This window comes from Thunnus thynnus, chromosome 24, assembly GCF_963924715.1.
Source record: "Thunnus thynnus chromosome 24, fThuThy2.1, whole genome shotgun sequence".
Lineage (NCBI taxonomy): Eukaryota > Metazoa > Chordata > Actinopteri > Scombriformes > Scombridae > Thunnus > Thunnus thynnus.
The window spans coordinates 17719065-17732833 of record NC_089540.1 but is presented as its reverse complement, the minus strand read 5'-3'; the positions used below and the strand labels follow the sequence as shown (position 1 = coordinate 17732833).

Here is a 13769-nt window from a genome sequence, read left to right as displayed (position 1 = left end):
CCTTAGGAACAAAGACCATGCCAATTACTGTAAGTATACAAATAAGTCTACTGGAAAGAAATGTTAGGAAAAGATAGGATGAAGCATTGTCATCTGAAGGGCATTGATGACGGGTATAAACTGGAAAGTGTCATGGCGAGGAATTCAGGGAGCGAGCAGGGTGGGGGCAGTGTCTTGAGGAAGTATCATAGCTTCATTGTCTTTAATGACAGAGAAAGAGGTGAGAAAGCAGACCAACTGGGTGTGGATGTGATAACTGATACAAGTGGAGAAGAAAGAGGTTAGACACACCTTCTGGACAAAAGTTAAGAACAAATCCGAATCTTTGTTCCTGAATCTGTTAGAATTAGTTGAAAAGTTTATTCCTCAACAGTGTCACTTCATAATGAGTTATTGTTATTCAGTGGTTATCTTATTCACATGTTGTGTGTTCTTAGCTGCAACTTGATAATGTGACACAAGTATGCCGACACTCAGGGGTCACCGGACGCTAGTTTAGTTCAGGATTGGAGGGTGTGTGAATCGTGCAGCTGAGGTCGGGACTTCTGGAGTGCTGTGTGCAGTCACTGAGGCTACGCTAACACTCAGTAAATCCTGCCTGCTTGTTACCAAATGTGTTAAATACAAAAGATGCAGCTTGTGGGTGTGAAGTTACGGTTATCCCCTGATGTCTCTTGATACCTGTATCTGTAGGATTTTAAATAAAAGTCAAGTTAAGTGGAGACAAAATTATACACAACTGACACTAGAAAGGCCACAAGCTGTTAACTGAAAGACCCAAATGTGACTAAAACTGCTGTGCTCTTGCATAGCTTCGAGTATTTACACTTTAAATCTCAAACATAAGCTTCTACAAAAGTGGAAAAGTTATGTAGGACTTCCAAAGCAGAGACATCTTTCAGCTGCATGTTAGTCTGAAACCTTAAAAATGAAAGTGTTGTAGCAGAACAAGCACTCCTGCTTTGTCTTCAGGGTTTGAACAGCTCCCTCTTCAACACCGAGTGAGCCGGCAGGTGTTCCCATGTGAAATATGAGCAGGCACTGATCTGGACGGAGCGGGAGGGCCTGGGGGCATCTGACACCGCCCCGGTAGATCTTTTATCGCCCCAGATCGAATTGCGAAGGCTGAGGACAAATGAGAAAGCTTGTGAGCAAAGGAGAGAGGCTGAAAGGCCAGGAGGGTGTCCTTAAATAATAGATGCATGCAGGGAGGCGGGGCTAACACGTAATCAATCCCCTGCTTGTAGTCTTCAGTCATAAAACTCAGCAGTCCGTGGCTCAAAAATGAGACTTTTTATAAACGTGCAGTCGCTTCAATCCCCTGTGACAGCCAATAAAAATCAGGACGTTAATTAAGCGATGAAAATTTAACAGCTGGGCTGCTGCAAGTTTAATGGACTGAAAACTAGAAACGTGTGCGAGGAAAAACATGATATCCTCTGCAGCTGTTGAGTCCTAACTGCACAGAGACACAGAGGATGTTTTTCCAAATTAAGAAGTCTCCTTCGACGGAGGTGATTGATCCAAATGAAAAGTCAAAACCTTAAATTGTTTTCGTTGAAAAAGAAAGCTGGAAAACTATTGTTTTTGGGAAGAAATCAGTCACTAAATGTTTCTTCAGTGCAGTCATGCTTGCAAACTTAAATTTTTAAATATACAAAACTTATTAAGATGGTTTTTTTTGCGTGAGATGTTTTGAAAGGAGACATTCACGTGGAAATGGAGATTGAAAACAACAGAAAGTTGTCCAAAAAAATGATGTTCTGAGTATTTTTTCTGATTGTTTTTCCACTAAAGTGTGAAATTAAAATCACAATTAGCAAAAAACTTCCATTTTGTTTCTCCATCACAGCCATTCTCTCTTTTTCTTCACTTTAACCCACATTGCATGTTTCTCTAAGCTTAATAAAGTGATCAGTTTAACCTAAACCAGGATCTTTCCCTAAACCTAACCAGACCTCGGATTGGATCAGATAGTGTAAATGCAAGAAGCATTCCAGACTGATTGAAATCTGAGATACATGTTAAAAAGGTGTAAATGCATCTGTCTCACCATACGTAATGCTCTCTCTGTCCTTTTTGCTTTCTTTCCCTGTCTGACTGCCTCTTTTTCTCTTTTCTACCTGTCAGTTTTGTCAGCCTCCCTGCTCCACCTCTCCCCCTCCTTCCTTCCCTCCTTCCTGTTGAAGCTTTTGGAGGTGAATCTTATTTAGCTGACAGCCACCCGGTCAGCTGTCAGCTCCGTCTGTATGTCTGCTTCGGGGCTCAGGCTGCAGGTCGCCGCTATCTCATATTTTTCAGACACTTTGTAGTCTCTCACGTAGCAGACGGTTCTCTACTTTTTGAACGCAATGTTTGTTATAATAATGTGGAAACATCAAGCAACCAGGCTGGAGACAGGGGAGCAGATCCATTTATTTTTTGTTCATCGTAGCCTTCTGGCATTTCATGGAGCACAATATGTCATATGTCAAGTTAAATTGCATTTCTTTGCCAGTTTTAAGAGCAGGATTATCCAGAATTCATAAAAAATCGAGAGAAACTGTTCTGAATGACTCCAAAAAAGTTTTAAGTTGGTCTGAATAAGAGTAAGAGACTGAAATGTAACTCCAGCTGGAACTGTAACAGCTGACAAAGTGTCCTTGAGCAACAGACTGACCTTTGACCCCCATGTGGTGCAGTGTTTACACTCTGCGTATGTCTCAGAGGGAGATGACACCGGGTGAAAACACCCTCGAAATTCAAATGCAGGCTTTTTTCCGAGCTGACAGGATTAAAGGACTGTACCTATCTGCCCCCCAGTCACCTCCTGACCTTTCTTTTGAAGCTCAAACCCTTTCTTAATTCCTGTCATGTCTCCTGCTTTAATCCTTTCCGGCTTAAATGACACATCTCTGCTGCACGGAGATCCTGATTTGCATTTGAACACATCATGCTCATTTCCAGTATGCGTGTGTGTGTGTGTGTGTGTGTTTGTATTTGGACTGACCCCGTCTATATTTAGACTGACACTTGTGTGAAGCCTGAATCAGCAGACGGAGGTCATCACGTTAGAAGGCCAAAGCCCTCGTCGGCCAGGTGGCGGAGAGAGATAGAGGCAGACAGAAGAGGAAGGAGGGGATTACAAAACCAAAATAATCCATCATCTCAGTTTGAGTTGAGGAATATGACCTGAGTGTTGTAGGTTATTCAGGTTAATTCACTTTATTGCAGACCTGCAGTCTATAATAGAGGAAGATAAGAGATAAAAAGGACAAATTATGAGAAGATAGAATATAAAAAATAGATCATTTTAATAACTGGCAGTAACATGACCTTGACATTATAGCGTTTTTCCTGTCTTACCTGATAATGTCAACATTATAATTCTGTCAAACCAGAAAGCACAAACTGTAAACACACACTGAAAAATCTGCAGAAAATCCACTTTTAAACAGAGAAAAATAGACTTACGACTTGAGATCTCGTTTCATAATCATCAAATTTCTGACTTTATGTCCAGTAAAATTAACCCAGTCGATCTTTTTACAGTCACGTCCATGCCTGTGTGTCAATACGATCCTTTTCACGTTATTACAAGATATTTTTCCTGTTGTTCTGAGATACTTTCTTATTTTTACTTCATACCAAATTATTCTGTTTTTGCATAAAGAACTGTTATATCCATATCAACTACTCCTCGATTAAAGACTGAAGGAAAACATGCATTTTGTATTTATGAGCATTTAATGATTAATCAATTATTGCTCATTAACATAGCCAAAAATCAATTACAAAGGAAATTGCTTGATGCTGGCGTCCATATTTGTGCATAAAACAGAAAACGCAAGGTTATCCGGTCATATTGATCAATAGATATACAAAACTTTTTATTTATTTATTTATTTTATTTACCAGTATGTCGACATTTCTTCTCTACCGGACTTATGTTTTTAATACTCTGTTGTTTCAGTGTTTCAGCAGTGTCATTGTAAATCTGTGATTGTGCCCAACATACTATTGCTGTCGTCATAAGTCTCAATTTGAGTGACAGACAGAAATCGTCAACATTTTGTGGTTATTTCACAAAATTAATCCATTAAAAGAAACTTTTCTTGTTTTAACATGATAAGTTGGTAAGTTGTTATAAAAAGAAACTTCTACGTGTCATTAAAACAAGAAAAAATTCCATATTTTGCCTTGAGAGACGATATTGTAGCCAACAACTAGAAAAAGTGAAAATTGGTTTTCATGAGATGTGTTCATTTTGTGAAATGACAAGAAAGTTTTGTGACATTTAGTGATAACATGAACACATCTTGTAATAATGAAAAGGATGTTGTTAAAACAAGAAAAGCGTCTCGTTAGAACAAGAAAGTATATTTTTTTTCGTCATGGTGGCAGTAATACACTGCCATACAGAACAATTACCATCAGCAAAATGTTCAGTATTTTGTTCATTAAATTGTACACAGTTAATCTCCACCAGTGTAAATATTCCCTTTAATTATTATCAGATTACACAGTTCTTTAGAGGCTCTTCCTGTTGTCACAACCCGGCTCAAGGCTGGACAAAGGAGGGGAGACCACACATGAGTTGTAACTAAAACGAATTTATTATATATAACTAGAAGATAAATGAAACTAAACACAACTAAAAACCAACATGGTGGAAGCCAGAGGGGAGAAGCCAAATGCCTGACTGCCTCCAGCTTATATAGAAGCTGATCAGTTCAGGTGAGCTGAATCTTCCTGATGATGCAACTCCGCCCACCAGGCTCCTGCAGGTAGAGGACTAAGAGTCTGCCCAGAGGGGGTCATCACACTGTGAATTTACGGTCCTATTCGTAGGGATGTTAATAATTAATCTGGTAAGAAATTGATTGATGAAAAATATATCACCCTTAGCTGCAGGTGTTTTGATCAGATCAGTGGGTTTCAATGGAAGCCACTTTCAAGGAACAGCGCTGTAAAAGGTGGACTTTACCTTGATTACATGTCAGCAGTTTGGTCTAGTTCAATTCTTCTATTCTTTCATTGTTCCTCTCTGAAATATGACCCCTGCAAAACTGATCCAACAATTTGCAGTTTTACAGCATATTTTGTTTGTTTGTTTGTTTGTTTGCTTTTAATACACGATGTGTTTCTGTGATTGTGCCAAACACAATGTCGCTTATCATGAGTCTGAATTTGAGTGACGGAGAGAAATCAGGATGAAATTTTGTTCTTTGTGATTCAGATACGAGTGTTTTGCTGGCTGGAGACTCTGAAAGTGTGTGTGTGTGTGACGCTTTGAGAGGCTGAATCAATAGAAACCACTCAAGCGCCATTAAATTAAGTCGAGGCCCCACAGCTGAATGAATACAAATGTATTTATTCTGTACTTTCCGTTTTTTTGGGGTTACAACGTGATCTTCATAAATACAACGTCTCTGATAAATTAAATAAAAACACAGAACCTGAAACACATTTTACAAACCAGATGTGATAACTTAGAAAATCAGTAAGTTATGAAATGATAGAGCCTCAAGATCAGGAAATAAAGTGGGATCCACCTTCATGTCAGCTGATATTAGGCTTTAGTAGCGTATATTCACATATTCCCAAACAATGTTTCTACTTAATCACATTACCATGTAAATTTTTTTAAGAAAAATGCCAAATATTTGCTGGTTGCAGCTTCTCAAATGTGAGGATATGAAGCTTTTCGGTGTCATACATGACAGTAAACTGAATATCTTTATCTTTCTTTAAAATGTCAGAAAAAAGTGAGTTAACATATTTGAAAACCCCAAAAAGCATCAAATAATCCCATTTGACAGTGAAATATTGGCTTTTTTGCTGGAAAAATGACTGAAACTATTATCAAAATAGCTGCTGATCCATTTTCTGATGATCTACTAAGCTGCTTCTTTCACACTGAATAACTCCGTGTAGGTAGCTTTATGAATTTTTGGACATACATTAGAGCGTATTATGAATTTGTTTGTGTAAATTTGAGTTGTACTTTCCTATATTCTTGTGATTGTTTTTGGGTGTGTGACTAATCAGTAGTCAGATGAGATGAGATGAATCACATCATGGATTCGGCTGTTATGTTTGTCTGAAGGCCATTAAGACAAATCTTTTCTGAAATCCTCGATGACGAAGAGTTTCACGCAACACTGACCTCTGATCTGATCTGATGAAGCCATTAATAAGCTGAATGTTCACTGAGTGGAAACTGTTCAGATGGGACTAAGAATGACGAGAACAGAGGAGCCTGTTTGCACATAATGTACATGTTCAGCCCCTGATTGGACAGTTAATTTATCATGTTGCCACATTACCAGCACACAATGAAGTAATTCATTTACAAAGCTATGTGTTTCACACAATGCAATGTGTTTTTTTTTACAACTGAGAGCAGTAAAAACACCCTCAACTCAATTTTTATAGCCTAAAATTTTATGACTTTTCCTACAGTGACCCAGAATATACAAAAAGTGCAAAAAAATCATGGTTTGGGTTCAAATGATCACTTTGTTAAGGTTAAACAAACATGTGGTGTGGGTTAAAGTTACTACTTCCTTAGAGTTAGGCGTCTGACATTATGATTTGCTGTGTCGTTTTTCTTGGGAGGACAGTCTCGAAAACAACTTTGATTTTCTGTTTTCAGAGGAACTCATTTTCATAAAGTTGAACCTCATTTTTGAGTCCTAAGCTACATTTTCAAGGTTCAATTCACAGTTGTTTGAGTCCATATCTTTGAAAAGGGCATTAAACCACCACCTTATGCAACACTAACTCCTCTCCTGTTTTTGCTCTGTTGGATTCCAGCACCAACATTTTAGTTTGACTCTACCAGGGATACCTGGCAAAACTAATTAATTAAACAGTACAGAAGGCTTGTCTCATGCTTCATATTTATTTGTCAACTTCTCACTTTGTCTTTCTTGCATGATTTTGAGTTTTATTTGAAATATCGTCAAGTAAGATTCCTAGAAACGCGTGTTACACAACTGTTACAGCTTGTTTGGGTCATTATAAACTCAAAACCCACATTTTCCAGTGTCTACCCTTGCTTGCGGCTTACTGAACGTGGCAGCAAAGAAAAACCTCCCCTGCATCGAACCTGAACGGTATCTCCAAAGGACAGATGTAAGATGCTGAGACCCCTGCTTCCCTCAACCAAAATCTTATCTCTGGACAGACATACGCATATGCACAAACTGCATTTTTTTTGGTTTCACTAAAAAGGAAAACACCTCTGTGGCCGTTGTGCCTCTTTTCTAGAAAAAAAACAAAACAAAACAAAACAAAAAGAAATCTTGCCTGCAGCATTTTTTCCAGTCAGCTGCTTTTATTAATGCTCAGTATTTTTAAACCCTTATTTGACCGGGTTAGCTGAGTAAGAACATATTTATGGCATGAGCCTGAGGGACACAACTTCTTACAAGAAGGGTTAAGAATTCATAGTCACAGACTCAACCATAAGGAGAGTTGTTTATTCCTTAAAAATAGCATATTAATCATTTATGTTTGCCATAAGGTAGTTGTAAGATAAACAGAAAAACATTTCTTCTACAAACTACCTCTCTAATTGCTTCAATTTTACTACAAAATGTAATCATCATGGGTATTTAATTTGCCATGTAAAGCATCTTTGAGTATATTGAAAAGTGTTCTATAAATCCTGTGATGAAGGGTCAAACATACTGTAGATATTAGTTTGTTTTAAAGCAAAAAAGGTTGGGAACCACCGGACGAGAAAACGGGATTATGTACTAGAAAAGGAAGTCCAAACTGGGAGAATTACTGTCTTCTCGCTTATCCTCATTAACCAGTGTCCCTCTCTCCCTCTCATGTAGTTTTGCTGTAAATATAGACAAAACCACAGGTAGCTAGTTATTTAGACTAAAGACCCAGAACTCAAGTGTTTCTGACACTATCACAACAAACTTTGGGAGGTTTTCTATCTGGAAAGTATGTGGCTCAGGCGCCACAGACATTTTTATTTGGGTGTGTCTTCTTAGTTTTTGCTCCAAAATATAGGTGGAATGGAAGAGGTTAATAGTAAACATGACCTGATTTAGGACCAGAGCGGGGCCAGGTCCAAATTATATTCAGTCCTTCTGGGTACAAGATAGCGTAGGAATTCTCTTCAGCTCTGATCATGTGGTCTTTCATAATCATCATATTTTCAGTCGATTTTTAGTCAATCTTAATTTTTTGTATATTTGCTGCTGTTGTTTTCAACCGTGATTGCTTGTTAATTGGCGTTGCATTGTGGGCCTACTAGTGTTGGTGTTCTCTGTTTGAATCTTTTGTTTTGGGTCTGATCACAGTATAATCCAGTCCGTTGTGGACCTGATGTGACTGTACTGTAGTTCTTGAAGATTTTGTTTAAAATTGTTTGATGCATGTTGGTTGGTTTTCCACAGATCTGTTACAGGTCAGATCCAAAATTTTAGATGCACAAAGACATCTCTTTTGGAGATATAACAGATTGAAGTGTCTTATTTCGTTCAAGATATCCAAAGCACACTGAAAAGATTTTGTAGAATTTAAGTTGCTTTACCCTTTTAAAACTGTGCTTCCATAGCCAAAACATAAAAGTACAAATTTCAGCCCCATACTGTTGGTAAATCAATTTATTTGTTCAATAAATTACAACTCATAACTGCAAACTACAGCATTCTTAAAAATACAAACTTTGCTTATATGACAATCCTGCTGAAAATTGGTGCACTATATGTGTTGCTTTCAGGTGATTGATTCAAAACTTTTGAAATCCTGTACATGAATAAATAAAGTTCACATATTAAATTCTTTAAAGAAAAACACAGATTTTACAAACTGGGTGAAGAAAGATTGCCTCGATTTACAAGTTTTTACTGACTGTCTCTCTTTTCAGGCATTGCTGAAGATGGACTGCCAGGGTCTGGTTGCCAGGTTGGTCCTGGATTTTGTCTTGTTGACCACAGCAGTGGAAGTGGCATCCCGGTGGAGGGAACTCGCCGAGAAACTGGCGCGAGTGTCCAGACAGCAGATGGAGGCTTACGAGGCTCCGCACCGTGACAAGAGCGGCCTACTGGACAACGAGGTGAGACTAGCATTATTAGAACGATAAAAGTGTTCTAGCAAAGACAATATAAGTTTTTCCTAACAAACCCTTCTTTCTCTTCACCCTTCAGTCCATGTGGAAGCCAGCCTATGACTTCCTGCTGACATGGGCGGCCCACGTTGGAGACAGCTACCGTGACGTGATCCAGGAGCTCCACCTCGGCCTGGACAAGATGAGGAACCCCATCACCAAGAGGTGGAAGCACCTGACCGGCACACTCATCCTCGTCAACTGCCTTGACACCCTCCGCAGTGCTGCCTTCTGCCCCACTGGATATGGAGATTTTGCCGTCTGAACATTTTCTCTCCCTCTAAAAAACATCTCATGGTGGAAGCTACTGGAGTTCAGGACATCTGTGGAGTGCAGTTGAAGCAGGTGGATATTTACTGTCAAGGACAGTTCAATGAAGTACACATTGTTTTGGAGATTAAACCATCCAGTTTTTGGGTAGTCTGGTGAATCTCTAGGTTTTCCTTAGCCTTCGATCTTCAGGTGCAGTAAGTATGTTCTGGTCTCTTCTTTGGAGTCTTGGATTAGTGCTGTTGCAGCACTCTAACTAGTTCTTGTGAAGCACCAGAAAAGTTGCCACCAATGGACAATCTGTGGTATTGGATGAATCGACGTGAAACTGGAAGATCTGCCTCTTTATCCGTTGTTTTCTTTTGTCACTTATCTTTCTTCTTTTATTGTTCTCTCTACCTCGAACTGTGTTCAGACAGAACGTGAAGCAAATTTTAGAGGCTGTGTGGTTGCATATAAAGTCAACAAAAAGATGCGAGTAGCCACGAATTTGCGTTTGTGCGAGTTGAAAATTTTGCAATGTTTGTGTCAAATTTGCACGAATGCCAGGGATCAGCTTTATAAACAAGAGACAAGAGGGGAAAGGAGAGAGACTGGAGTGGAAAATAGAAAGAGCCGGAGTTTCTGGTGAGTTCAGTTTGAAGCTGAACTGAACATACGAACGTACTATTGGTACATTGGCTTTTTGGTGTGAATAAACACAAACGATTCAGCGGTCAGACTCGTGAGAATGATGCAAATTGGCTTTGCGGTCTGAACACACCATAAGGTTTGTCCTGCTTTCTTTCTTTCTGCCTCGCCATTTCTCTTTATCACTTATCTGCTTATCTTAGATGCTTTTGACATCTACCCTAGCTTTCTGTCTTTTCATTTGGTCTTTGTTTATCCTTTGCTATCCTGTATCTGTCATACTTGTTACAAGCCAGGTTTCCATCCAAATGTAACGCAAATATTAACCGAATTTCCAGAAAATTGGCAAAAGAAAAAGCGAATTAATGCATGTTTCCATCCACTATCATTCATGAAAATCGTGAATATTAGGAGTTGATTCATGGAGATTAACAGATTAAACCATTGCAAAAGAAGAGGACACAACGATATGACATCATTAAAAGAGCGGCAGTCAAAGCTCAAACCATGGAAAGCGTGATGGAAATATGACATTTCTGTTTGTTTTATGTACTAATGTGAGGAGCGTTACAGTCTCCTCATCACTCCACACAGATCTAATGTTTTCTTGCTTCATGTATGTCATCATTTATTCACGAAGTCTGTTTACATGGCACTTTCCATCATATTTTGCTTTAATCAGTACACCACCTTTTCTATCTCAAACATGTTTAAAACATTTTTTGAGATATTTAGCCTTTTTTTAATTTCTAGTGTTTCCACTCAGGTTTTTTATGTACACACTTAAAATGTGAATAAAAACAAATGGATGGAAACCCAACTACAGTCTCTCTTCAACCTTTTTTTGGAACTTTTCTTCTTTTTAAAAAAAAAACCCACTCCAATTGTTTTCCCTCTCCCTCAGGACAACATCAGAGACCTCAACCACTGCAGTAAATAACCACACATACTGTGAACCTTTCCACCATCTTTAAAAGTTGTTTTGACCCCCCTCCCCCCTCTCCATACAGAACTGACTCTACTCGGCATCTTCATGCTTACAGTCATTTGTTTGCCAAGCCAAGTTTTCAACAGAAACACATTTTCCCTCCATTTCTGACGGGCAGTTCAGAAATGGAGGGAAATCCTTTGACTGTCTCCCACTCACATTTTCTACAAAACAAGGCAAAGCAGATGTTTCAAAAACATTTTCCAATCACATCTAATTAAAAGTGGTTCATACATCAAGAACATTGCTTGCCAAAAGCAGTTAGCCCAATGCTAACGTTACATGTGACTCAGCGCAGTCCATGCAGTAAAGATATATCTGTTTATGCAAGATATTCTTCTATTTTTTTATACTTGCAGAACAATACAGATGATGTATTATCAACAGTGTTATTGTTGTGTATTCTTGGGTTTGATATTCATCTGTGTGAGGTTAATTTTTATAATATTTCAGCTGGTGGAACAATGCTGCAGTCTGTCGCAAATGGAAAGTTAGAAATTACTATATTATAAAATGATAAAATCTGTGTATTTCCAGCCGTTCAGCTATAACTGAAAAGTGTGGACAGCTGAGATTTTTTCAGCCCAACAATAAAATACAGTTCCCCGAACAAAAGTTAACACTGCGTCAATATTTGACAATGCTGGTAAGCTAGTTAGCATAGATTTCTTGCAAACCACAAATACAACTTCCAGTTTTGCAACTGTTAACACAATGTATTTGATGGCTCAGAGATTATGTAGTGATGAAGAAAGACCTTAAATGCATTTTGACAACAATAAAATGTAAAATGTTCAAATTAGACAAACCTGTGATTGAAAAATCTCACATTTTTCCTATAAATTTCCATTTTTTCTAACTTTCTTACAACTCAAGAATGCAGCATAGGTATTATTATTTTCATGTCATATATTTTACCATATGAGGAGGTTCAGTATTTTCATGAAAGAGACATCAGGCCAGCAATTTATAACGTTTTTCAAAGAACTAGCATCTCAAATAGTCTTGTTGTTGTTAAATTTGTTTTTAAAGCAGCCTTTTGTCTTTGATTTGTGTTTTTCAAGCTTTTTGTCTTTGATTTTGTGATCTCAGCAAGTATAATCAATCATCTGTGATGCTTTTATTGATTTGAGTTAAACTTCTACACTTCATTTCAGTCTTCTGTGTATTTTCTTGTTTCTTTTCTATATGTTTTGTGACTGTTGCAGTGATCCTGCATCTGTCTGAAGTATGATCTGAATGGAAAGTGAGGGAGGAGTTTATATATTTGTACCGAATGCCGATTACGTATTGACACTTAAATAACTTCACCATATCACCTGTGACAGTGTTTCTGTTCAGAAGGTATGAATAAAGCTGAATATTTAAAAATATATATATATATATATTCCATTATGTTTTTTGGCTTTTCCATGTCTCCTCACATACATCTACTTAGTTAAACAAAAATTTCAAATTGTGTTTTTCCATATGTGTCAAACTAACAAGATGAAGCATGCAATTTAGAACATGTTAGAGATGTTAGACGGTGTATATTTTCATCTTGTGATGGAGGTTTGCTTTCAGACTTTGTGCTAAGCTAGGCTAAACTCGTCATCTTTTTACTGGATGCATAGAGATGAAAATGGCAATCGTTTTACTCTGGGTAAGACAGCAAACACACATTTCCTTTAAAGGGGACATAATATACTTTTTGTGATTTTCTGTTGTTTTTATACTCTTATTATGTCGGATGATTCGGGCTTGAACATGTATGGATGTATTTGAGAGGTTGACATTTGGAGCAAAGAAGGAGAAAAAGAAGTGAAATCCTGCTACTATAGTTTGTTTATGTAGCCTCCGGAGCCAGAGGAAGCTTCGTGAAGCTAACCAATCAGAATGGGAGAGACTAAATGCCCTTGTCGGACATGCTTATTTGCGGTCCGATGAAGACACCCGAGGGCTGATTGGTTAGGTTTAGGCAAGGGGAGTGAGATGGTTAGGGTTAGGGTAAAAATATCGTAAAAATATCTGCCAATCATAGGAAGAGTAGGGGTGGGTCTTGATGGAAGGCATACTGGGTAAGCATTTAGTCTATCCCCAATCAGAACAGAGTGGGCTCATCAGGAGGGAGGCCTTGAAGAGACGAGCTAAAACAGCCTGTTTCAGACAGAGGGTGAATTGAGGGGCTGAATAAAGGGCCGGTATAAGATAAATCAGGAGTTTTTTTAACTATAAGTCATGCAAAGATATTCCAGTAAAGCCCCAGGACATAAATATAGAGCTGGAAATGTGCATGATATGTTTGATGATATGATATATTTAAGAGTACAGAATCTGTAGAGATGCAGTTGAAGGTTGAGCAATTCTTCCTCCAGCAATTTGCAAATCATGTCCCAACTCTAATTCTCTCAGCTGCATGGGAGCGTACAGACACACACACACACACACACACACACACACACACACACACACACACACATTGTCCTAGGTCACTTTTGGGAACGTTACATAGACTTACATTAATTTCCTGGAGACTTACCCTAACCCTAAACATAACCACTACTTGCCGAACCATTACCCTAACCTTAACCACTGACCCAAAAATCAACATTTTACCAATTGGGGACAGAGCTTTTGTCTCCAATTGGACAAGCCGTCCCCAATTAACTGGTCTTTAGTCCGAAATTTGTCCCCAAAAGCAGCCTATGACAAACCCACACACACACACACACACACACACAGAGAAAACACATTCAAATATCACACATGAATGCACAAAGGATC

At 38.4% G+C, this 13769-nt stretch overlaps 1 protein-coding gene across 1 annotated transcript in view; it reads left to right on the top strand.

Moving 5' to 3' along the window:
• sh3bp4a (SH3-domain binding protein 4a) overlaps positions 1 to 12378 on the top strand; it is a 28422-nt gene extending 16044 nt beyond the window's left edge. The window contains exons 4-5 of the mRNA XM_067583643.1: positions 8876 to 9064; positions 9156 to 12378. Coding sequence (XP_067439744.1) covers positions 8876 to 9064; positions 9156 to 9380 — 414 coding nt within the window. The 3' untranslated portion in view covers positions 9381 to 12378. The remainder of the gene's footprint in view (positions 1 to 8875; positions 9065 to 9155) is intronic.
• The last annotated feature ends 1391 nt before the right edge of the window (positions 12379 to 13769 follow it).